The 23,915-nt window shown below is 30.9% G+C and overlaps 1 protein-coding gene across 1 annotated transcript; it reads left to right on the plus strand.

The window, feature by feature from the left end:
- The first annotated feature begins 889 nt into the window (after positions 1-889).
- On the plus strand, positions 890-11,958 carry LOC129972662 (pantetheinase-like). Its single transcript, XM_056086877.1, has 3 exons — positions 890-1,018; positions 9,129-9,345; positions 10,599-11,958. The coding sequence occupies exons 1-3, from the start codon at positions 1,014-1,016 to the stop codon at positions 11,940-11,942; spliced, it is 1,566 nt and encodes a 521-aa protein (XP_055942852.1). The 5' UTR covers positions 890-1,013; the 3' UTR covers positions 11,943-11,958.
- The last annotated feature ends 11,957 nt before the right edge of the window (positions 11,959-23,915 follow it).

Below are 23,915 nucleotides of genomic sequence, written 5' to 3' on the forward strand. Positions count from 1 at the left end.
ATTAATTCTTGGAATGTAGTTAATCGTATCTGAAAATTGAATTCTTATTTTAGAAACATTTTTCTCAACCGATTGAAACAAACATTAGACACAAAACTGCACTTGTAGTCTCGAAATCACATACCAAATTTGATATATTTAAGCCATTGCGTCTTTGAGCTACTGTTTATACATATTTCTAAAAGTACAGACCGACAGATGGTAAATTTCTTCTTGGATTTCGTTCAAATTTAATATTGTCTAGACTATATTAATATTATTTATACAGCTGAAGAACAGCTGGTGGCCAAAGGCAGATATTATGAAATAAGAATGCGAAAATCATTCATAGTCTTTATACCTGACTGCTTAAAATATTATTGACAAACTAAATAAATGTTACTGATTTCCATTATCTGTTGAAATGAAAGGAACTTTCAATATATTATTATATTCAGATAAAATATCATAATGCAAAAAAAAAAGACAGCAGAATTAGTTTAATGTTAATTAGTTTTATTTCTTATTCCTAGCAGAACAGCTGGGACGATATAGTTTTGAAAATAAAATAAAATACTAATGCCATCCAAAAAATAACTTTTTAACAGCACAGAACAAAAAAATTTATCACCACTAAAAATATATGATTAGTTTTCCAGAACTAGTTGCCAAAATACTTGAGCTTTTTACCTTTCTCGATATTGACTTTTAATGTTTTATTTCTTTACAGAGCTGTTCCTTATTACCTGTCTTCATCTTGCAGTAATTTTTTAAAGATATAATTTGAAGGTCTTAATAATACTGCTGCTTCCAAAATTTAACTGATATGATATTCCCAACTAAATCTGGATTGGCGGTTAACTTGTTTCAAAGCCATTGACGTCATATCTTTCATGGAACTGGAGTGATGGGTCAAGAACTCGGTTAGATTTAAGCAGGGCAGTGGCTCCCAATAGCCTTTCCAAAGAAATAAAAATCCAGAAAAGAATTTTTGATATTATTCATTTACTCCAACTTTCATCAAAAACTTGAAGATGCAGTAAGTCTGTTGTTTATATTAACTCATTTTTTGGTTATCGTTCTGGGCGCTGATTTCGTTTAAAACGATGATTATGCAGTTTTATTCCAATTATTGTTTTACCTATTTTATTTTAGAAAAACCATGATTTACGAAATGTGTAAAGTGACACGTGTGGTAGATTGAACGAAATTTCGTATCATTGCATATTGTTGAAGAAATCTTTCATTCTTTTCTGTTTACTAAGTTAATCAGGTCCCCAGTAGCACGCAAATACTGTACAATATTGATCAATATTTGAAATATTGTATAACTGTGCAATATTGATCAATACTGCAAATACTGTACAATATTGATCAATATTCGCAATATTGTATAACTGTGGAATATTGATCAATACTGCAAATACTGTACAATATTGATCAATATTTGCAATATTGTATAACTGTGAAATATTGATCAATATTTACAATATTGTATAACTGTGCAATATTGATCAATATTTACAATATTGTATGACTCTGCAATATTGATTAATACTGCAAATACTGTACAATATTGATCAATATTTGCAATATTGTATAACAATGTGAAATATTCGTTAATATCATACCATATCGCACAATATTGTACAGTATTGTGTAACAGGCTGGGATATTTGGGGTGTGAATATAGTTACAACGTTATAATCATATTTACATTTCATAGAACTTCATTTGACATAATTTAATTGTAGTTTGAAATATCAGAAATTGTTTTTTTTTCTTATGGAAGTTGAATGTAGTTGAATTATTCATTTGTGGGATTTGTCTTATGCTTTTCTCACAGATATTCAAGTAAAGTATTATGGTTTTATTTACAAGAAATGCAACAAAACGTTTTTGATTTGCAATTCTAAAAATTCCTCTGTAAATATCCAAATCATTGTATATTGTACCTTATCTTCAAAGAAATTTCCACCGTTGATTTTATTATTATCTCTTTATTACTTAGTAACTTATCAAAAATTATTTATTTCAAACATTTTAAACATCACGAATGAAAGATCATTAGAAAATTAATTTTAAATAAAGTCATTTAGTTCTTTGATTTAAAAAAATGAATCAAAATCCACTTTTTATATTGTTTTCTTTCATTATTTATACTTTTTTCATACATTTATGCAATTTTTGATGAAAATGATGCACCGAGACAAAAAAATTAATGCCTGATAATATCATCACGTTCGTAAGTCCCTGATAGATAATCAAAATATTCAACTTAAAAATTTCCATTAAGATTCAAAATTTATTTCAATAATTTTTTCAATAAAATTAATTTAATTAATTAAAAATCAATTAAGTGGTGAACTAAAAAATTGGAATGGACTAAACTATTGGTGGAAATTAAATTAATTTTCTACCAATTTAAAGTTTCATAACTATAAATTATAAATAGAGTTTGAGAATATCTAATCAGCTGTTGGGCGTCTCATGTTTTTTCAATAAATCAGCTGAATGATTTATTCATTTTATTTTTATTTTTATTAAAATGAATTCATTATTTTTTTTGTATTCAATAAATTTTCGTGTTAATTTTTTAAAATTTTTTAATGAAATAAGTTTTCAAGATTTTTTAAATATGGATTTTTTAATACTAAATCGAATTTGCTGATGTTTAAACATGATTTTTGAAAACCTCACAAAACCCAAAAAAACAAATAAATACTCTCACTCTTTTCAAAAAATAATAGTTTAAACTATGTTTAGCAGTAAAGTTGTTCGGTAACTGATAATTCTTGTTTGAGAATAGAATTATGGTAATGACCATCTGCCATGAGAAATTACGCTCAGAATTTTTCAGAACAAATATACTTTCACTTTTTTTGGGGGGGGGGAGAAGGAGGCATTTCAAAAAGATTCTGTGACAGGAACTGTAAAATTGTCAAAATGGAGAGGAAAATAATTTATGCCTTTCAGTTTGCTTTATGTTTTTTTTTCTCTCTTTTCAAAAAATGTCACAGATTCTATTCTGCTTATAAATCAAGCGAAAAAAAAGTAATCTTTCTTTTTTGGGAGGATCAAGGGAAACCGATTATGGTACTGAAATGATTTGTGAGATTTTTAATTAATGGAAAAAAAAGAAAGAGTCAAAATTCCAATAAAAGAAATAGGTATTGCCATTTGATATTTTCTAAAATTTGTCATTGTAAACATAACTGCTAGTTTTAACTTTAATTTTTCGTATGATTCTTGAGGGCATTGTTCAAAATATTATTAACTTAAGTTTATTATTTTTTTAAAGGTCAGTAATTTTTGGCAAAATATTAGTGAACATTTGCAGTTACATCAGTCTTCTTAATGTAAACTCAAATGAATACATTTCAATTATTTTTACACTCCTAAAGATTTTGTGACTAAAATATTTCCAATAACTTTAAAAGTTTTGGAAATATTAAGAATTTTATAAGTAAACTTAAAATTTTCATTAAAAATTATCAAACTTTTTCACTTAAATAAATATGAATCGAAAGATTAGAAAAATTTTAGATCATGACATAACTAGAAAAGTTATGTTATGATTGAAACTTAGTTTATATATATTAATAATATGTTAACTTTGAAATAATATGTTCAATTGTTATGTGAAGATTCAAAAGCTAATAAAAATCGTAGAAAAATTTCATTTCAATACCCAAAAAAATATGTTCTGAAAGGATGTTTACTGCGTATAAAAATAACAAAAAATGCAAGATTTTGCATTTAAAAGTTTTGATACAACATTTTCTTTTATCACCTTACTTTAGAATGTTGAAATTCCCCACATTTGAAACTCAAACTCTTTTTTGCTTGATTTTAAATTTATTTTATTTTATACATTATTTTTGTATTATACTATAGTAGTCAATGACTGATGTTTTTATATCTAAATCCACTATTTGTAAATTCCCATTTAATTTTTTAAACATTAGTGTATTGATAGATATTTCTAAGTACTTGTGAATGGTTTACACAGTTTTACATCATTTATTGAATAATTCTGTCACAATAGTGCTTCTTTAATTTTTTTCTGATAAATATTCTTAGTGCAAAATATGTTAGAAGTTGTTAAAGTGTTCGCAATTGTTCCATAAAACCATTAAACTTTCCTGAGCAAGTTTTTATTGCAAAGAGCTGAGTAAATTGATTTTTGTAGTTGATTTGGAAAGGATCAACGAATTCTGAAAGTTTTTTTTTTTTTTATCACGTTTACACCAGATGTCTGTATGGAGTTTTATTGCAATAACAGCAAAGAAAAAGCTACTAACACAGTAAATTACATATTTTCTAGTCTTCCAGAACATTTTATGTAGAACAAGCGCATAGTAATTTTGTTATTTGTCTATGAGTGTAAAGTGGAATTCACCTTTTCCTTTAAGTATTCTCATTTCATTTTATAAGATATTAGTCTACTCTTTCCTATTTGTTCAATTCCTACTATTAGCTCGCACGCTCTCTATATATATCTTGTTCAAATTATCAATTGTTAATAAAATACTTTTTATTCATCCACTCAAGTTCAAATACATTTTTTTTAAACTTGTCGTGGATGACACTTGTTGTTAATACAGTTTTTTCAAATATTAATTAATTAATTAAATTTGTCCAGTAATTTCTGTTTGGTCGACAAATCAGTCGCCATATAGCCAAATGGTCGCAAAGTTTGCCGCCAAGCTCTGAGATTTTTCTTTGTTGACCTAAGTAAGAATTGAATTAAAATTTTTTTTATATATATTACTTCTTTATATCCTGTTAAACATTCTCCATTTTGGATTGTGATTTTCTAATATATATCTATCATAAGAGCTCTAGAATAATAATTTCCACAGTATGCTCTACATTTTAGCTCTAGCTCTGTCAATGACCTTTCAAAAATTTTAAATGCTCCCATTAATTTCAGTGTTTCCTAAAAGCTCTTTATAGTTTAACGACAAAGATTTGTCTATAATATTCATTTGACATATTTTACAGCATTCCACCATTGCTTTTTAATCTAAAATTTACCAAGTGTTAATGGAAGTAATTGGGAGACAGTCATTTAATAAATATAATTTGTTTATTTTAATCTCTAATATGAAGTTCAAAAATAGTACTGTGAACCAAAATAAAGCAATAAAAAATAAATAAAGGAAACGAAATCTTCATTTTTTAAAAGTGTATCGCTTGAGGAAATGGTAGTCTATTTTAATAGTTTGCAATTTTATAGTTCTTTCAATGTCCACGCGTGGATTCTAAAGTTTTACTTCTGGTTTATTATTTATACTATAACTATGCTTCTAGTACCCATAAAAATAAAAATAAAACTTTTTTGGATACTATTCTTTATAATAGGATTCTAACCAACTTCGCGTTTTTGCGCATGCGTCAGGATGTGTTTATTTAGTCATAATAGTTGTGAGAGGAAATATGAAAGGAAATGTTTACTTTTAACAATAAAGTGAGCTCGAATTATACGCCGACTTAGGAGGTTTAAAAGTTGCCGGTAACTCGCAATATTCTTATTCTTATGTACAGCCGATCACCCCTCCACCCCTGAAGATAGCAGTATCGATAGGATTTGTTGTGGCCTATAATAACTCGCAGTATTGTCCGGAAAAGATACCAATTTACAATAAAATATTTTAGAGCAACTTTTATTTACTTTAAAGGTTATAAACATTAAATTATGATGAAAAAATTGATTTCTTTTTTTAAATTTGGTAAATCATTTTTTTTTTTTTACTAAATAATAGTAATTTTTTAGGTTCAAAGGCTCTTTTATTTGTTATTGAAATTTTTTGATAGCATGTTGGGATTGGTAGATGGTTGGGACAATGGTAGATAATCTCAGTCACATTTAATGATGTTATATAAAATAATTTTTTGCCGGCTGCAAAAGTTTTTTTCTGATTGAATTAGATATATAATCCATCAATACGCAATTTTGAGTTACAGTGAAATAGTACGATTAGAAACAACATAACACTCGCATACGCGAGGGGAAAAAACAATGAAAAAATATCTACTGGGACTGAAACCAAGGTCAAATAATGAAAAACTTCGGAAACGTGCTCATCCTTTCGTATCTCACCCCTTAGGTAGAATGTCGAAAAATGTTAGTCTCGGGATGCTGAGATGAACAGTAAATGTATAGACTATAAAAGATAAAAATAAAACAAATTTCACGAATTTTCAGCTAAACAAGGACAGATACTTTAAAACAATCCTTTTTTTTCAATTTCTATTAACAGAAAGAAATTTCTTGATATAAAAATCAGGAGCTCATAAATCGAAATAGTGTTTTTTAATCACTCATATATTATAAGCTATCACTTTTAATGCTTTGTTGGTTTGATAGGAATATTAGTTGTTTTAATTTCATTTGAATATCTTATGCATAACTTGTTCATGATTACTTCAACAAGTAATTTTGTCTCATTGGTATAATGATTTAAGTAATCTCTTTTTAGAAGTTTTTCATCAAGTCTGTTTATTGCAGATAGGAACTTCCAAAATGTTCTTTAATTCTGTTACAGTATGGTGCGATTAAAAATTTAATTATTCAAGTAACCCATTATTTAATTTCACGTTATCTTAAAAAAAAAAAACTTTATAATTTTGCTTTTATATTCTTCCTACATGCAGTGCAGATAATAAATAGAATATATTTCCCTCCATTTTTAACTATGAAAGAAGATCACACGACTAAATTTGTGATGAAACAATGAAAATAGTTTAAATTTCACTACCCAACTGAAAGTATTGTCTAAATCTCAGAAAAAATTGCAAGCATGGTATCAATTCAAGAATGCAAGCATTTTGAAATTGTGTTATTATTCTTTGTACAATAATATTTTCAGAAATTGTAGTGAAAAAATACTAAAATCTTTTATACAATTTTAAATTAACTAAAAATTTTTTTCTAACAAAGTCACTCCGAAGTTAGCAGTCTTACTATCAGAAGTACATCAGCGCCTAATCTGATGCTCTACGACAAACGATCTAGCATGCATGGTGCCAGACATACATTGTTTTCTTTATGATCTGCAAAAAGATCAGTTAAGGAAATTGGAAACGAAATTTGCTTTTTATTTTCTTCGATTTGGAATAATCATATAAGATGGAAAATAGGCACACAAGTTATGTGAGTGCATAATCGTGTCCCGGTAATCTCATTAAATAATATATTTTTTCAAATTGCTTTATCATAATTAACTAGTTTCAGTTATAGAGACGTACATAATTTCCCCTGTATACTACCAAGCGGTTAGAGAATATGGGGGTAGTTGGGAACACTTGTTTTGGCCTTTGATCCGATACGAAAAGAATATATTTGAAATAATAAGAAACTAGCACTTATAGCATCAGAATTTATTTTACCACCCACTTCCAACTACCACAGAATATTATTTTTTATACTTTCCAATAAAAACATATATTCTAATTCATAGAATATAAACTCTCCTAACTATTTAATATTTACATAATGGAATAATTTATCAACCTTTATACCAAATTTTGTAAGGAAAAGCCAGGAAATAATTCTTTATAAAAATAAAAATGGGGGTAGTTGGGAACACTTGACTCAGAAACGTTTTTAAAATTGAATGAGGATTAATAATGCAATTTTGCAACAGGACGTACAGCTCTTCACTTCAATCTCCTATTCAATTCATATTTTTTTCACATTTTACCTGAAAACATCTATTTAAATGATAGGGCCAGGTAAAAGAACATAAATATGAGAATTTGAAATTGTTAATTCTAAAACAGATTTTGATTGCCAGCTCAGTTGCCATCTTCGTCATCTGACCGGGATTCAAAATTACGAGGTAAATCTCAAACCAGCCATAGTGTCTCTTTCAAATGAGTAGTTAAAATAAACTGAACTATTCTGAGATTAAATATCATTTCCTATAACATAAAAATTATTCTAAATGTGTGGAAATATTGGTTTTTATTATTATAATTGCTTGTTCCTGTTTACATACGATGAGAATTGTCAGAAATAAATCAGAACTAAAACCCTGTTTCTCAGGAGAAAGTTCAAAAATGAAAATTGAATGTTACTCGTAATGTAACTGTTATATCGTACAGATCCTATTCATATATATATTAAGAGTAGATTGCTTCATTTATATTTTAAGAGGGCAGTCTAAAAAGTATCCGACCTTGAATTTTTCGACGTATGGTAATGATGCTAGAGCGGGACCAAAGTGCACAGTGGAAGAGGATAGCTTAATGCTCATGCTTGAATTTTTTCTCCATATTCGAATCTCATTCTGCCTACTGGCCACCGAGTAAGGTACTTTTATAAAAGTTCATCGGATTTTTGATTTCACTCAAGATGATTGAACGAGTTTAGCAAAGATGTTGCATCAAAATTTTCCAAAAGCTTGCTGATTCTCAAAGCGAAACCTTCATAAGATTCAGCAAGTGTTTGGAGATGATGGTGAAGAAGTGGTTTAACTAATTCAAAAATGGACACACATCGGTGGAGACGATCACGATTGCATCAGGAATACCCACGGAAAGAACAAAGAGGGACAAAAGAGTATTATCAAAAAGTTCTAAGCTGACCCAGAGATGCAATTCGGCGCAAAAGACCAGATCTCTAGACGACGAAAAACTGGCAATTGCATCCTAGCAATGCTCCGCTTATTCGTCCTGCCTGATCCAGAATTCCGGAACTCGGAATTCCATTTGTCTCCCAAATTCTCTATTCTCCAGATATGGCTCCTTGCGACCTTAGGTTTTTCCCGAAATTGAAGAGGCTGTTGAAAGGATACCGCTTTGAGAGTAGAAATAATGTAGAACACGACAATGGAGATGAACACCATTCCAAACTAAGCCTTCCGGAAGTGTTTTGGCAGTGGAAGCATTGGTGGGCTAATTGTGGGAAGGTCCAAGGGGGCTACTTTGTAGAAGATTAGGGTCCTAATTTCGTCACATAAGTAACATATTTTTCCTGGCCAAAGGTCGATACTTTTTAGCCAGCCCTCGTATAGTTAGACGACGCTAAAATACTGCTAGTACAGTTTCTCAATATTATGATAATTAAAACAGTTCTCTATGTTATTGAGAAAATGTACAATAAAATATATATTATGTAATATATGCTATGTCTTATGCAGGAACAAATCATGGTGTGTTGCCGCCATCTTCGCTCTGTCTATTTTTCAGAATTTGGCCTTCTTTAGGGTTTTCGCTACAACACCTTCGTATTACACAGCTGCTGTCTTCGAATATGTTCAAACTCAAAATTGCACCTCGGATCCGGAAGAAGCGCAGGAAGTGTTGCGGTTTAATTTAGAAATGTACATTCCAGCCGCCAAACTTGCAAGATCAAAAGTAAGTGAATGTTATAATATAAATTATTATGTATGTTACAATGATATTTTTAGTAAAACAATTATTGGTCTTATCTATTTTACAACTTGGAGACTGTGAAGAAATATTGAAATACGATGATGAAAAACCAATTATTATTTTTAAAAAAAGATATTCTAGGCTTTGAAAATTGGGGTTTTACTACTCTCAGTCTTCATTTTTTGGCATCAAATTAATTGAAAATAACTTTTTTCGTCTATCTATTAATCAATCTAATTTTATTTCAGATTTTTAAAATCTTTGAGCGTTTTCTAACAGGACGAAAATCAAATATCTCTGCGCTAGATTGTAAATCCCCCGAGCACCGTACTTTGATTCTTATATTAAAAAAAAACAGCCTTATATTGATATTAATACAAATTAATGATATGCATTTAACCAGTTAACTGCGGAATTATTCGCTTATGCTGTGTGTAATCCAAATCAAGCGATGATGTACATACACGTCGAACGCAATACAAATGATTGCTTAATAAATTTTATGAAAAAAATCTTTATAAAATGTGTAAGATTTCTTTTTCATTAGATAATAGCATTAACAATTCATTGTTGTAAAATGTATTGTTATTAAAATTTTAAATACTGCCAAAACCACAAATGCAAATATTGATGGTATAGGTGGTATAAAGTTAGGGAATTGTTGTCAGTAGAGAAATGTAGGTTTTACAACTATTCTTTGTCATCCAGCTTTAAAAATCTAGAATCTAAAGTTAAAAAATCTGAAAAAAGCTTTTTGAAACTTATAAATATCAGGTTGATCCGATGAACTAGAAATTATTGAAGGCCTTCTTAGTTCGAGCATTTTATTTATCTTGTAGTAGTTGTTATTAAAGATAATCTAATATATAAATAAAGTAAGAGATTTATTGTAGAAAATAATCCACTTAATTTGTAAAAAGCAATACCTTATTTAGGGAATATCAAAGGATTTCAAATGCTTTTTTTTCTTTGAAATTTATATCAGGCTTATTCGTATTATAAAGAAAACAAACCACTATGATATTTGTATTACATCTTAAAGAAATTTTGAGCTATTATATCCAATGGTAATTTTTTATTTCAGTCGACGTGTATGCACGTCAAGCGCATTAAATGAAGATTTGGACTGATGTGTATACACATCCACCGCATCAAAATGAAGTTTTGGAGTGATGTATATGCACGTCGAACGCTGTTAATTGGTAAATAGGCTGAAATTGTTTTCACTCTTTCAGGGAGCCGATATACTCGTATTTCCAGAATATGCTCTTTTTCCAGAATGTAACAGGACAGAGACGACTCTTTTCTGCGAGAAAACACCGGACCCAAAAGAAAAAGCCAACCCATGCGTTGAAGTAGAACGATTTAAGGATTCGCCAACACTCAGAACTCTCAGCTGCTTGGCGAGGAATAATTCCATGGTTATCCAAGCGAACGTCGGGGAGTATTTACCATGTGAAGGAGAAGAACCCGCATGCCATCCTTCTGGAAATCTCCAGTACAATGCCAATGTTGTCTTTGACAGAGATGGAACATTAATCTCACGGTATCGTAAAGAACACTTATGGTACGAGCCACATTTTGACCTTCCTTTTGAAAAACAATGCCCCATTTTCACAGTCGACTTCGGCACGTTTCTCTCATACGTGTGTTTTGATATATTTTTAGAAAGGATTATTGAAACAATAAAGGAGGACGTGATAGATGGCATTGTCTTTTCGACCATGTGGGAAAACACCATGCCACTTGGAATGACAGTTGAGTTTTTCGAAGCTTTTACTATAATGATGAACACGACTTTGATGGCAGCCTGCATCCAATTACCTGGTCAGTGGGCTGTTGGAAGCGGCATTTTTAGTGGACCTTATGGAGCCTTAGCCTACACTTTTGACCCTGATGGAATCAATAAGCTCGTAGTTGCCAGAGTCCCTCGCCGAGATCATGTTTTGGAAGAGCCCGAGTCCAGCATTACTGCTATTTTCTTTAATGGAACTACTTCCGAGTGGAAATCAGATGGAGTATATGTTCCGGAAGAAGGTTCTGATATAATTTTGCCCCCTGCCAGAAATTCCTCCCACAATCGTTATCATGTAATAAACATGGAAAACTATACCCTTCATCAAATAACCCTTCCGCATTCATACATGGAAGAATGCAATAATGGAATGTGTTGCTCATTAGAATATTCCGCTGATGCTATTACAGAAACGTACTATTTCGCTGTATTCAACGGCACTCAGGACACATTCTATCCCTATTACTGGGGAGAGGAGGACTGTTTGCTTGTAAGATGTGATGCTGCACATGGCAGAGAGTGTGCAACTTTCCCATTGTGGACGAATGATATTTTCCACCACGTTAACATAACAGCAAATTTCTCAACGCCCTTTGTATATCCCACTGTTGTGAATGACCATTTCCGATTAGTTCCATACAAAGACTGGAATTATAATACAGAATATACGCTACGTGGACATCAATCAAATATTAACTTTGACAGCGAAAAAGGACAACCTTTGCTCGTTGCAGGTTTAAAAGGTCGTTTGTATCGTGAAGATCCTGAAAGTAGTTTCTTTTAAATCCATGTAATATGCCATTTAAAAGTGAAATCTAAAGATTTTTTCTCGTGAAAGACATTAAACTATGCTTTCTAAAACCTTAACTATTTATGTTGAAACATAGAAGTTCTAAATGAACTTTTAAAAAATCAAGAATTGATCTTAGAAAGAACTATAACTTTTTTATCAAAGTGTGATGCCAGGTCAGTTACTATTTAGAAAATTACATTTATGTATTTATTATTATAACAAACTTATTTATGCTCAAGTTTCACAATGAATATTTTTATGATTAAATTATATAGCTAAAAATATTATTTTATCAGCTAAACTTTTCGTATGACTGCCAAGATTGCCTTTCCCTTCGTCTTAGAGAGCAGTTTTAAATCATATTTGATTCAATTTGTTAGAAATGTTAGAGAATTTAGCATTCTCAGGGATAAACTTTTAGGTGGTACTTTTAACGTATTGCAGGAAAACTATTTTTTAATTCTTATATGTACTTTATATGTATTTTATTATGTACTTTCAATAATAAATTACTAAAATTTTTCTTATTTTGTGGTGGAATGTAGATTATTAGGATCCGACAGGAAGCAACAGGATGTATATTTTCGAGAACATTTCTGTAATAATCACATTCACACTAAACAAACACAAACACAAACACAAAGACAAGACATTCACGCGCGCAGCTTAATAGAGCAGCACATCTTTTATAATTACAATCGCAGTGCATCATGGAATGCGTACCTAAGCAGGTATTGCCATCTGTTATCCAAAAGAGAAGATAAGAATAATGTAACTGCTACATCCTCTCCCAACACCGCCTAAGACCGTCTCGGCGAGATGGTGTGATGTTGGATAATTTGGCGGTGGTTCCAGGATTGTCATTAACAATAGAAGGTTATTTGGGAGGTCGATGTCTTTTCCTTAAAAGCATCACAGGAGATTAGTTCTATATTACATTTTTAAAAGGTTTAAGAGCTGATACATGCTATACACCTAAAGGTTCATCAGGTTTGTCACAACTAACTATAACGAAAGACGAAGGTGATTTCTGGGATAGAATGATATAAGGTCCATCTTTCCTGGGCATAAACTTTGCAGTTTTGTTTTGATTCGCTTTACTGAATGAGTGAAGCTATACCCAAATTAAATCATTAGGTTTATAGTTAGGGCACGGTTTACGTGATTTAACTGCATATGCCTTTCGACAATCTTGATTGTTCTCGATATTTTCTTTAATTTGAGACATTTTCCTCTCTAAACGTTTTAAATAAGGTGTAAATTCTGAAACAAAATTGTCATTATGAATGACAGACCGTAGATCAATAGTAACATCGTTTAAAGTTCTTAGTGACCGGGCAAAGTTGAGATAAACCGCAGTGCAACCAGTAGTTTCCCATTTTGCAGTGTTCAATGCAAATCTAATAGCTGGTAATTTCTCAATCCCTAAGGTGTGGTTGTTAGCTACCATGATTGCCAAACGAGGCTTTAAGTTTCTATTTTTACGTTCAACAGGATTTGCCTGTGGATGATAAACAGGAACTAGAATTTGATTAATATTTAATGTATAACACAAATGTTGCATGACGACGTTAACAAACTGTGTACCATTGTCACGTATTAGACAACGCGGTAATCCATATCTTAATAAGACTAGAAGACTTCATTGAGTAGTGTTAAGGCATATTATTTAGTATTAGCTTGCTTTAATGGGAATAACTCTGCCCATTTTGTTGTGCAATCTGCAACGATGAAGATTCACGTTTCTGTCTAAGGGTCCAAAAAGATCGATAGCTATGCTTTAAAAACGTTGAGCAGGAACAGGAGTCTGTAAAAGACCAGCAGGTCTCTGGTTCGTTGCCTTATATCTTATGCAATTTGCACAATTTTTGACATAATCGATGACATATTTCCTCATGCCTGTCTAATAGTATCTGAATGATATTCGAAAAAAAGTTCCATCAGCTCCGTAATGAGCAGCGGTAGGAGCATCGTGGTGGAGTTTTTTTTCTCTTTCATGAAATGGGATAACTAAATGAGCTTTAACCCCTTCAGAGTGTGGAGAATAGCGATATACTAGTCCTTGATTGAAGACATATCCTATTTGTGTCCAATTTGCAAAATCAACACTTTTGTCTCTATCCTCAAAACAATCTATGATCTTCTTGAGTTCAGGATCTTTCAACTATTCAATTCTAAGTTCAGCAGCTGTTCTTTATGGGACATCAATAACATTAGTTTGTAATTCGCAAGTTTCTTTATCATTGAATTCCAGTCGAGAAAGCATATCAGCCCCAACGCTGCATTTGCCTGGAAAATAATCGATTTTCAAGTTGTAAGATTGAATCTGAAGTGCCATTCTGTCAAAACTTCCAGTGGGTGACGATAAAGTCATTAACCACTTTAAGGATAGGTCATTAGAAGCTACTGTAATATCTGCACACTCAGTATATCCTCGACATTTCTTCAAGGCCAAGACAACAGCCAAAGCTTCTCTTTCAAGTTGTCGAGTAATTCTTTTCAGCCGAGCTCAAGAGTCTACTGGCATATTCTATTGGTCTTTCATCGGCGGGACTTTCTCCCTGTAGAAGAACTGCACCTAATGTGTAATCACTTCCATCCGTCCGGATTATAAAAAGGCTTCGTTGGATCAACTTGTTTCAATACTAGCGGAGTTACCAAACATTGCTTTAGAGTTTGAAAGGCTTGCTGCTCTTGTTCACTCCATTTCCAAACAATATTCTTTTTTGTCAAATTGCTATGGGGTTTAGCAATATTTGAAAAATTCGGGATTAATTTCCGATACTATGAATAAATCTGCAGAAATGATTGTAACTGTTTAACATTTTTTTTGAAAAGGAATGTTTTGTATTGCTGCAACTTTATCTTGATGTATTTCAATTACTTTAGGAGTTATTCACAATCCCAGATATTTCACACGAGCACATGTGAATTGACATTTTTCTCTATTTACACATAACTTAAACTTTAGGAGTCTTTCGAAGACCAACTTTAAGTCTTGAATATGTTGCTCAAAAGTTTCGAACAATACAAATACATCATCTAAATAAACAAGAATATTCATTGTAGGGAATCTATTTCGAAACAGGTCCATAAGTCGTCGAAAAGTTGCTGGGACGATTCTGAGACCTAAAGGCATTCTTTTGTATAAAAACGTACCAAAAGGGCATACAATCAGCCGGATTGACTTCAATTTGGTGATATCCAGTCTTTAAGTCAAGTGTAGACATAAAAGCAGTGGATCTTGCATTGTGTAACAATGTACCCATAACCGGGTGCGGATACTTGTCAGATTTGATTATAGCATTTAGCTTACAGTAATCAACGCACAATCTAATAGTTCCATCAGGCTTGGGGACTAAATCTACTGGTGTTGCATACGGCGATTCGCATTCTTCTACAACTCATTGGCTAAAAGTTCATCAATTTCTTCGTTTAAGAGCTCTTTCTGTTTTGGCGACAATCTATAAGGTATAGATGTAACTGGTGGTTGGTCATCAGTGTTAATAAAGTGTTTTACATAAGTAGTTGGCTCACCCCCTAGTCGGAAAATATTTTCATTTTCATTAAGCAAGAAAGTTTAGCGATTTCTAGATTCTGTCTTTCTTCTTAGCGTAAAAGAGGATAATAAGTGTCAAGGGCGATAGGATTGAATTCGTCGGACAAGAACTACTAATTACTTCAACGGGACTATTATTTGTTGGTCTTTAGCAAAGAGTTTTCTGCAGTTCGGTTTATCACCAAAATAGCAGAAATTGTTTTGCATGTCCATCACAATTCCTGATTTCCTCAAGAAGTCAACTCCGAGGAGAGTACGATTACCTTAAGCATGTGGCAAAAAATGTAAATCAGTGTGGAAAGTTAGGCCATGCACTGTGATCGGCACGGTAGTTTTTAAAATAACTGATGTGGATTGTTGACCATCTACCAGACAGATAGCAAGGTCAATTTCTGTGAACTGCTGTCCACGATTCCTTAAAAAATTAAACATCAGTTCTCCACCAACTGACTGACTGTCTCCTGTGTCAACACAAACTGTTCCTGTAGCTTCATATACTTCAATGGCAAGTAAGGCTTTGGGAGAGGTTAAAACAAGTAAACATATGTATGACATTAGCCTTGTCTTTCTTTGAATAGCAATTTGGAAATTTCAATTTGATAAATACGGGATGGCCACAGCCATAACAATAAACAGAATTTTCCACATGTCGTGATGGCCTATAGTTTGAGTTAGGAATAGAATTGTTGAATACACGAAGAATCTGATATATCAAATTTAGCAAATTGGGATTTCTTAAAGTCCTGCCCACCGGCATTTCTAGAGAAATTTGGTTTGTAGAATTCTTGAGATTTCGGAGGTTTTACTAATTTTTGATGAGAAAACTTTATATTTTCATAAAAATCCAGCTTTTCAGCTAACAGGACAGGATTATTGAGTGTATCCTAACTATTTAAATAAGGATTTTTATATTCCGGAGAACATTTTTTCTTAATTTGAATCAGCAAGGACTAGTTTTTTTAATTTGTGAAATGAATTAATTTCCAATTCATTGAGCCGACCTTCAAAGTAAGTTCGAAGCTCGAAAAAGAAATCTTTCCAAGTGGAATGATCACGTTTCTGATGTCGACTAAAAAGCATTATAAATCGGTCTGCTGTCAGCTTAAATCTTTGTAACAATATAGTACGGATATGTGTATAATCCTTAAATATTTCTTCCGATTTTCTGGCTATTAATTTATCTATATGACTTGGAAGTGCTTCAATTAAATAGGATACCCAATAGTCATGAGATACATTTAAAAGCTTCATCTGTCTATCAAACATAGTTAAAATAATGACATATCATCTATTTCAGGGCGAAAAGTAGGTAAGACTGTTTGTAAATCAAATCGCTTTGGAGTAGAATCAATTTAACAAAGATTTGACAGATTTGGATTTTGGAGATTAGGCTTTATAAGCTCAAATGCTCTTTCCTCAGTTAGTTTTTCTGTTTCCAATTTCTTTATTTCTGCTTCTTATAACTTTTTCCATTCGTTATACATGTTATTGAACGTATCAGTCACAAACTGTTAGTTATCCGTAAAGAAAGCAGATTGAGTTATTTTGTCATGTAGGTCAATTATTTTATCTTGGGATGTTATATCTAGGCCTAATTCCAATGCCAAGTTGTAGAGGTCAATGTTTTCCCCTTTAGATAGAAAAGCCATTTTTCCTACGAAATTATTGAAATGAAATATTAAGCAAAATAAGAAAACTTGAATACGAAGGAATAGTTAGACATCCACCTTCTCTTTTGAACGCACAAAAAAAAAATCAATAAAGTAGGCAGAACACAAATTATTTAAAACTCCAATTTTTTTTAAGAATGCAAAATAATAATAATAATAATAATCAGGTATGGGATAAATATATTTTCAGCAATGGGAAAGATATTCATGTTCAAAACAACTTTATGTGTTTATATTTTAGATGAAAGCAAGACATGAAGACAGAAATCAAATTCAAAATATTTCATTTGTTAATTTTAACTGCAAGTATATATATATTTAATAAGAGTAGATATAGCAAAGAATTGCTATTAAATTTGCGTAAGTACTGAAAGAGAATTAGCTTTAAGAATTCTTAACCATAAAAATAACATTCTGAGAATCAGAAATAAAATTTCACATTTTATACAATTAAAAGATGGCATATGCTGAATCATTACCTGAAAAAAAAATCTATCAGAATAGTTTTTTATAAACCATACAGCTAAAAAAGAAAACATATTCAATATTTGTTTAGAATAATCACTTTGGGAGTGACTGAGTTTATGAATACTTAATGAGACTTGGCGCGTCTCTCAAGGGCACACATAAAATGGTATCGGAAAGCGAGAAAAGACAGTTTTGGTTTCCGTTCGCAAACTTACGTACCAAGAAATATATCAAGTACGATCAATTAATTCGTGCTTAAATAAAATACTGATAAACAACAATAACTTGAAAATCACCATATAGAATACCTTAATATATAAAAGATATGTTCTTACGCATTTTCAATGATTCAGATCAAATAACAAAACAATACAGATATTTCAATATATAAACTTGCAACCATGAATATGCTATGAAAACAGAAGTAGCTTAGAAATTATTAAATATTAAATAATATAAAAACATCTCACAGAAGACGAAGAAATGTGGAGTATTTAAACATGGAGGGATGTTGTATTTCAACGAAACAAATGCTGGATGCTATTGAAGTTAAACAACAATAACAAAAAGTGTTATGACTCCTATCTGGGAACAAGTACGAACAGGAACGACTAACACAAAACTGATGAATTTTTCGGTGCTGTAAATTTGAAAAACACACACACATATACTTTCTTTTATGGATTTAAATGCAGATTTTTGCTGCAGATGCACAAATAATGAATTATACTCGGTACAGGGGTCGACGTCCCGTACGAGTTAAGATTTAAAACTGAATACTAGAATACTCCTTAGGACATCAAGGATGCAAAGATAGCAGGCTCTGATTTATTTTTGCGGATTGATTTCTGGAACACAATGGTGAGACGTTCTCGGGATGAGAAAAATGATGACGTGTCAGGACGACACGTTCTCAGGATGAGGAAAATGATGAAATGTGATGACGGGAAAATTTTCTTGTGATCGTCGGGACGACTTTACTTCCGTTTCATAATTTCCATCAGAAATTCTTTTTCGTTGGGCGAACGAATATGGGGTGAAATAAAGATTATTAGGATCCGTGCAGGCAGCAACAGGACGTATTGTTTTCGTGAATATTTCTTTAATAATTACATTCACACTAAATAAACACAAAGACAAGACATTCAGCGCGCAGCTTAACAGAACAGCACATCATCTCTTATAATTATAATCGCAGTGCATCATGGTATGCATACCTAAGCAGGCATCGCCATCTGCTATCCAAAAGATAAGATAAGAGTAATGTAACTGCTACAATCAGTAAATATTGCATATTAGATTTACTACTAAATATTTTGAAATGAGAATTAGTTTATTTTCTTATAAAAGTCAACCTGATTTGACATTTGCAGATGGAGATTTGAATTTTGATTAAGCTTCATTTCCCAAACTCAGGCTACTTTAAATCTTTATTAAGCTTCAAATTGAGAGAATCAAAATCTTTTAAAACAAAACGAATTGCTACTGTAAGGAACTTTAGAAAGTTCATAGATATCATTCAATATACATGTAGAATGATAATTGAGGGCTCTCAGGAGGATTAAAAAGAGGTTATTTTGGATCATTGCTTCGTAACAAAAACGTGGAAGCTTTAATGTATAGATAGTCAAGAAAAATAGACAAGCAAAAAGTTATTTGAATACTTGTCGAAAAATAAAAACAGACATTTTATGTTTTTTTCCCCTATCTCTATTAAATTAAATCTTTGGTTTAAAAATTTCTAAGATTCTGTAAAAGCGGATATTTAAAGTTTTAAAACTGTAAGAAATAAAATTTTTAATGAAAACTTTCTTTAGAAATAATCTAAATAACTTTATTAGTGAATATACATTTTGTAATCAGAACTCCAACAACATTATGATTATTATCTTATATGACCATTAGATGGCATTTGTGAAAATGAAAATATTAAAGTGCTAATAGGACAAGGACTTAACTAATAGCCAATGCCAATGAAATTATGAAAAATTCCACGAAGAAACTATTGCCGATATTTGAAAACTTATTGCATTAATCATCTGTATGACGACATGATCTTTGGAAGATCAAGTCGTTAATGTTGCATCAAGATGCTGGTGTTCTGGTTTATGCAAAATTACGATCGCATGGCATAATGTTTCAGGACTCCCCAAGTAGCTTATCCTATAAGCACAAGATACTGTACGATATCTCCACAATGTTGTTCGACCTTCTAAATGTTGGCCTATATGGTATAGATGTCGTGTCAAAGTTCTCGGTTATTTTGTGCTAAAAGGACATTCTCCTGCACATGTCTTTCCTCTTTTACCTCGGATAAAGGATTTGTCTAATTCCAAAGACATGCAGCCAACTGCGATGAAGGTGCTTGCCATAATAAAGCCTACAATCTTTGATAACGTTTTTGTGTGATTGATGTCAAAAATATATAATTTTACAGAATAGTCATTGTGACAGCTTATCACTTCAACGTATTGTTGTCTTTTAATACATTTAATACTTTTACATGTCTTTTAATTTATTTTGCTCTGTAACTTTCATAAAACTGTATTGTATTGATCATACTTTCTATAAGATCATACATGCTCAGAGAGCGACACAACAAGTTGTTGTCTTGTTATCATAAGTACTTGCTATTTTTTGGAATGGCTAAACACTTATCCTTGTAATCCTTACTTAAGAAAACCATTTAATAAACAAAATGAAAGAAATTGAATTGTCTAGAGCCCTTCCCTTGCAAAAAATACTGAAAACAAACAAATGGCGCATTTCGAATTTATCATTATTATATTGATTGTGATGAGTTTACAACAATAATTTACAGAAATTACCAGTCAATTTCTACCTGAATACATTCTTCTGTTAACTAAATAATTGGAGGAACTCTCTGAACCTGGGTGTTTTGTCAGATTGATTTTTTTTAAATCGATAGAATAGAGAATAGGCCCTTACTCATTTTGTGTGCAAAAATAAAATGATAATAGATATAGGATGACCAATGGATATGTTTTCCTCATAAACTCGAGAAAGGTGGTAAAGACTTATTTGATTTTGCGACTACTTTTACATACAGAACTTTAAGTCCAGTTCCTTTATATGATAAATCCGAAATTCAAATAAGTTGATGAGAAATTCGAGATTAAAGCGAATACATGTAGTTACTTTTGCCGATATCAAAAAAAGTTTGCTATATAAAGCATCTTTTTTTATTGTTTTTTGTAGTTATTAAGTTTTTAAACATCAAACAATTTTTCAGAGACAGAACAAAAATCTTACTTCTTTAAAAATAAATTATCAATTATTTTAATATTTTTGCATCGCGAATTTTAATGTGAAATAATTTAAGAAGTTATGTTTGCATTTTCTTAATTTAAAAGTAAGATACATATATTGTACAACTATAATTAGTTTTAAAATATCTATAAATTTGCATTTAGAATTAATAATTTTTAAGAATTAAATCATATTATCAATAATCTTAGCAAACAGATTATAGTCATATTGTTTTATTAAAGGTAGTTATGTGTTAGTATGTCCACAGGAACATCGATGCACTTCGGTAGGATGATCAGATATCTTGAGTCTACGGCCGACGATTAATTCACACAATTAGTTTTTTTAAGGAGGAACTCAATAAGCATTTCAAATATCAAAAATATCTTTTTTTTTATTGTAATAATAAAAAACAGAAATTATGTTTATCTTAGCAAGAATAAATTCACGTAACAACTGTCATCAGTAAAAACATAAATTTCATTTTCTGATGCACAACTTCTGTTGTATTACAGCTTTGAAAGAAAAGAATCTAATTTATTATGACGTTTTCGATAATAAAGTTCAATGTTATGCAATACCATAAAGTCATCTATATCTGTTTTCAAATATCTTTGACCTTATACATTCTTTTATATGCTCGTGAGGCTTTTATGATTGCTTTTTATCTCTTTTACTTAGTCGTTTCTCGTAAATCAATTGGGACTTTAAAATTTATATATCAAAGATGCAATTTGGCAGCTAAAATTCTTAAAATACTTTATTGAAACCTAATATTTCTATTTACTGTTTATATAAATTATTAGCCATTCGACTAGAATGAGTTTTGAAATAAAAATATCGCAAACAACCTTCGATTCTATATGACTCATGAAAGCATTAACTTTTAACAGAATGTTAATTCCTAAATACCAAGTGTTACCTTAATGCAATACAACCAATTTTATATTTTTAATTTTATCAAAATAAAATTGGAATTCTCATGCTTGTTTTGGCCAGTAGGATGCATACTATCTATAGTAGTAGGATACATTATACTATAAGATTATTAAATCAATTTACAACATAAACATGGCAGCATGAGGGCTGATGTATAATTAATTATCTTATTCATTCCTGATTCCATATTCTTTTTGTTTTGTGAGCACGTTTGAGAATGCCATATTTTATTTCTGGAATGATAAAATAAAAGTTATTATTTGAAAAATCAGACATTTAAGTCTATATTCATTACAGTTCACACATTTTTTTTATGTATCTACAGCTCAGTATTTCCAATTGGCAACCTGATTTTTCTTAGTTGTAAATCATACGTAAAATTAAATATGACTTTAAAGCGTTTTTCCCCAAATATATTTAAGAAATAAAACTCATAAAGTGCTTATAAATTAATTTTTGAAAAAATTGTTTTGCTGTGCAGTGAGAATGTGTGTTGCAAGAGAAACAAAAACACCATATGTGAGCTATGAATGCGCTAGTTTTGAGTAATTTTTCCCATCTAATTAAATTTAATTAAAATTGGAATTAACAGTTGCTTCTTTTCTATTCCATATTATTACGGGAAAATTAAACCGTAAGTTAAGATTCGGTGTTGTAGATGTACGGAAAAAGATTTATTAACAAATAACCACTTTTTATTAAACATGGACACATACATAGCATGGACATGGACATAACAATAGTATAGAGATTTAAATAAACTGTTACTGATCAAATCAATAATGAACAACCGTAATAAAACAAAATCCGCTGGAAGAATTCACAGAAGAGAGACTTTGCGCGATAAATCACGCCTCATAAACATCTGCTGCTTGTGAAGGAATGCTTACTTGATCTGAACTCATCTGTCGACTCGTTACTCACGATTGACTGCACGACTAATGTCAGCTTTGACTCCCAGGTTTTTATAATTTTCGTGACAGAGCAAAAAAATATTCTTAAAAGTTCGCCATAATCTGCCTAATAATCAAAATCGTTAAATTCATCATCAAAGCTGAGGGTTGTAGGCATCCATTAGAGTTTTCTTCCCTGTCATGATTCTAACTGAACTGGGAAGCAACATTACAAATTTATAACTATATTTTTAGATTAAGATATTAAAGAGACATTTAATTTCTGTTATCACTTTCGGAATACATTGAGAAGTTTGCCAAAATGACAATATCGTGTCATGAGAAAAAATTTTAATATAAAAAATAACAAGAAATAAAGACGTATTATTCCTAAAAAGATTTCGCGGTAATATCACAAAATGAAAAAACGGCCATAAAATTTAGGTGCAGAATTCTTTCCAATTTTTTTTTTTTTTATTTTCTTGGGAACGAAGTATATACAGAAAAAGTGCTGTAATCATCAAAAAATTCGAGCTCAATATTCTGAAGAATTTCCAAATTACAGATATCTCTAAGTCCAAAAACAAATTCGCAGAATTAAGCCTGCCTATTTGGAAGAACTCAAAAAAATGCTTAAAGCTAATTGAGTGAAATTTTATATAAGGATTCTGAATGAAATTTACAGATTTCCAATAAATTTTGAATGTAATCCATTCAAATGAAGTCTGTCTGCCTGCTGTCCGCCTATTACTCAACACGATAACTGCAAAACGAAAAACGCTTGATAGATAAAATTTGATGCACAGATTTAACATCGAAATCGTAAGTAAGTGCCAGATAACCTAATCCATGAAGAGGTTGTTTGTCTATCGGTCTATTCTGTCACAAGCATATAAATGAGATAACTAAAAAATTGCAATGACTTTGTATGGTAAAAATGCAAATAATTTGGTATGCGATCTTGTGATTTCAATTGCAGTTATATGTCGATTTTAGTTTAATCTATAGGAAAAATTGTCCATAATACATTTTTGATTTTCTGGTAATTGTGTATTAACTGCATATCAGCGTTTTATCTTCTAAACAAATCGTCAAAGAACGTTTGCTAATTTAGTAAAAATGCTAGATTCACGCCAGAGTTCTAATTTTAGTAAATATTGTGAGC

This window comes from Argiope bruennichi, chromosome 6 (genome assembly GCF_947563725.1).
Source record: "Argiope bruennichi chromosome 6, qqArgBrue1.1, whole genome shotgun sequence".
Classification (NCBI taxonomy): Eukaryota; Metazoa; Arthropoda; class Arachnida; order Araneae; family Araneidae; genus Argiope; species Argiope bruennichi.

Coding starts and splice junctions, on each gene's coding strand:
- LOC129972662 (XM_056086877.1), top strand. Junction 9,346..10,598: donor CCAAACTTGCAAGATCAAAA/GTAAGTGAATGT, acceptor TCACTCTTTCAG/GGAGCCGATATACTCGTATT.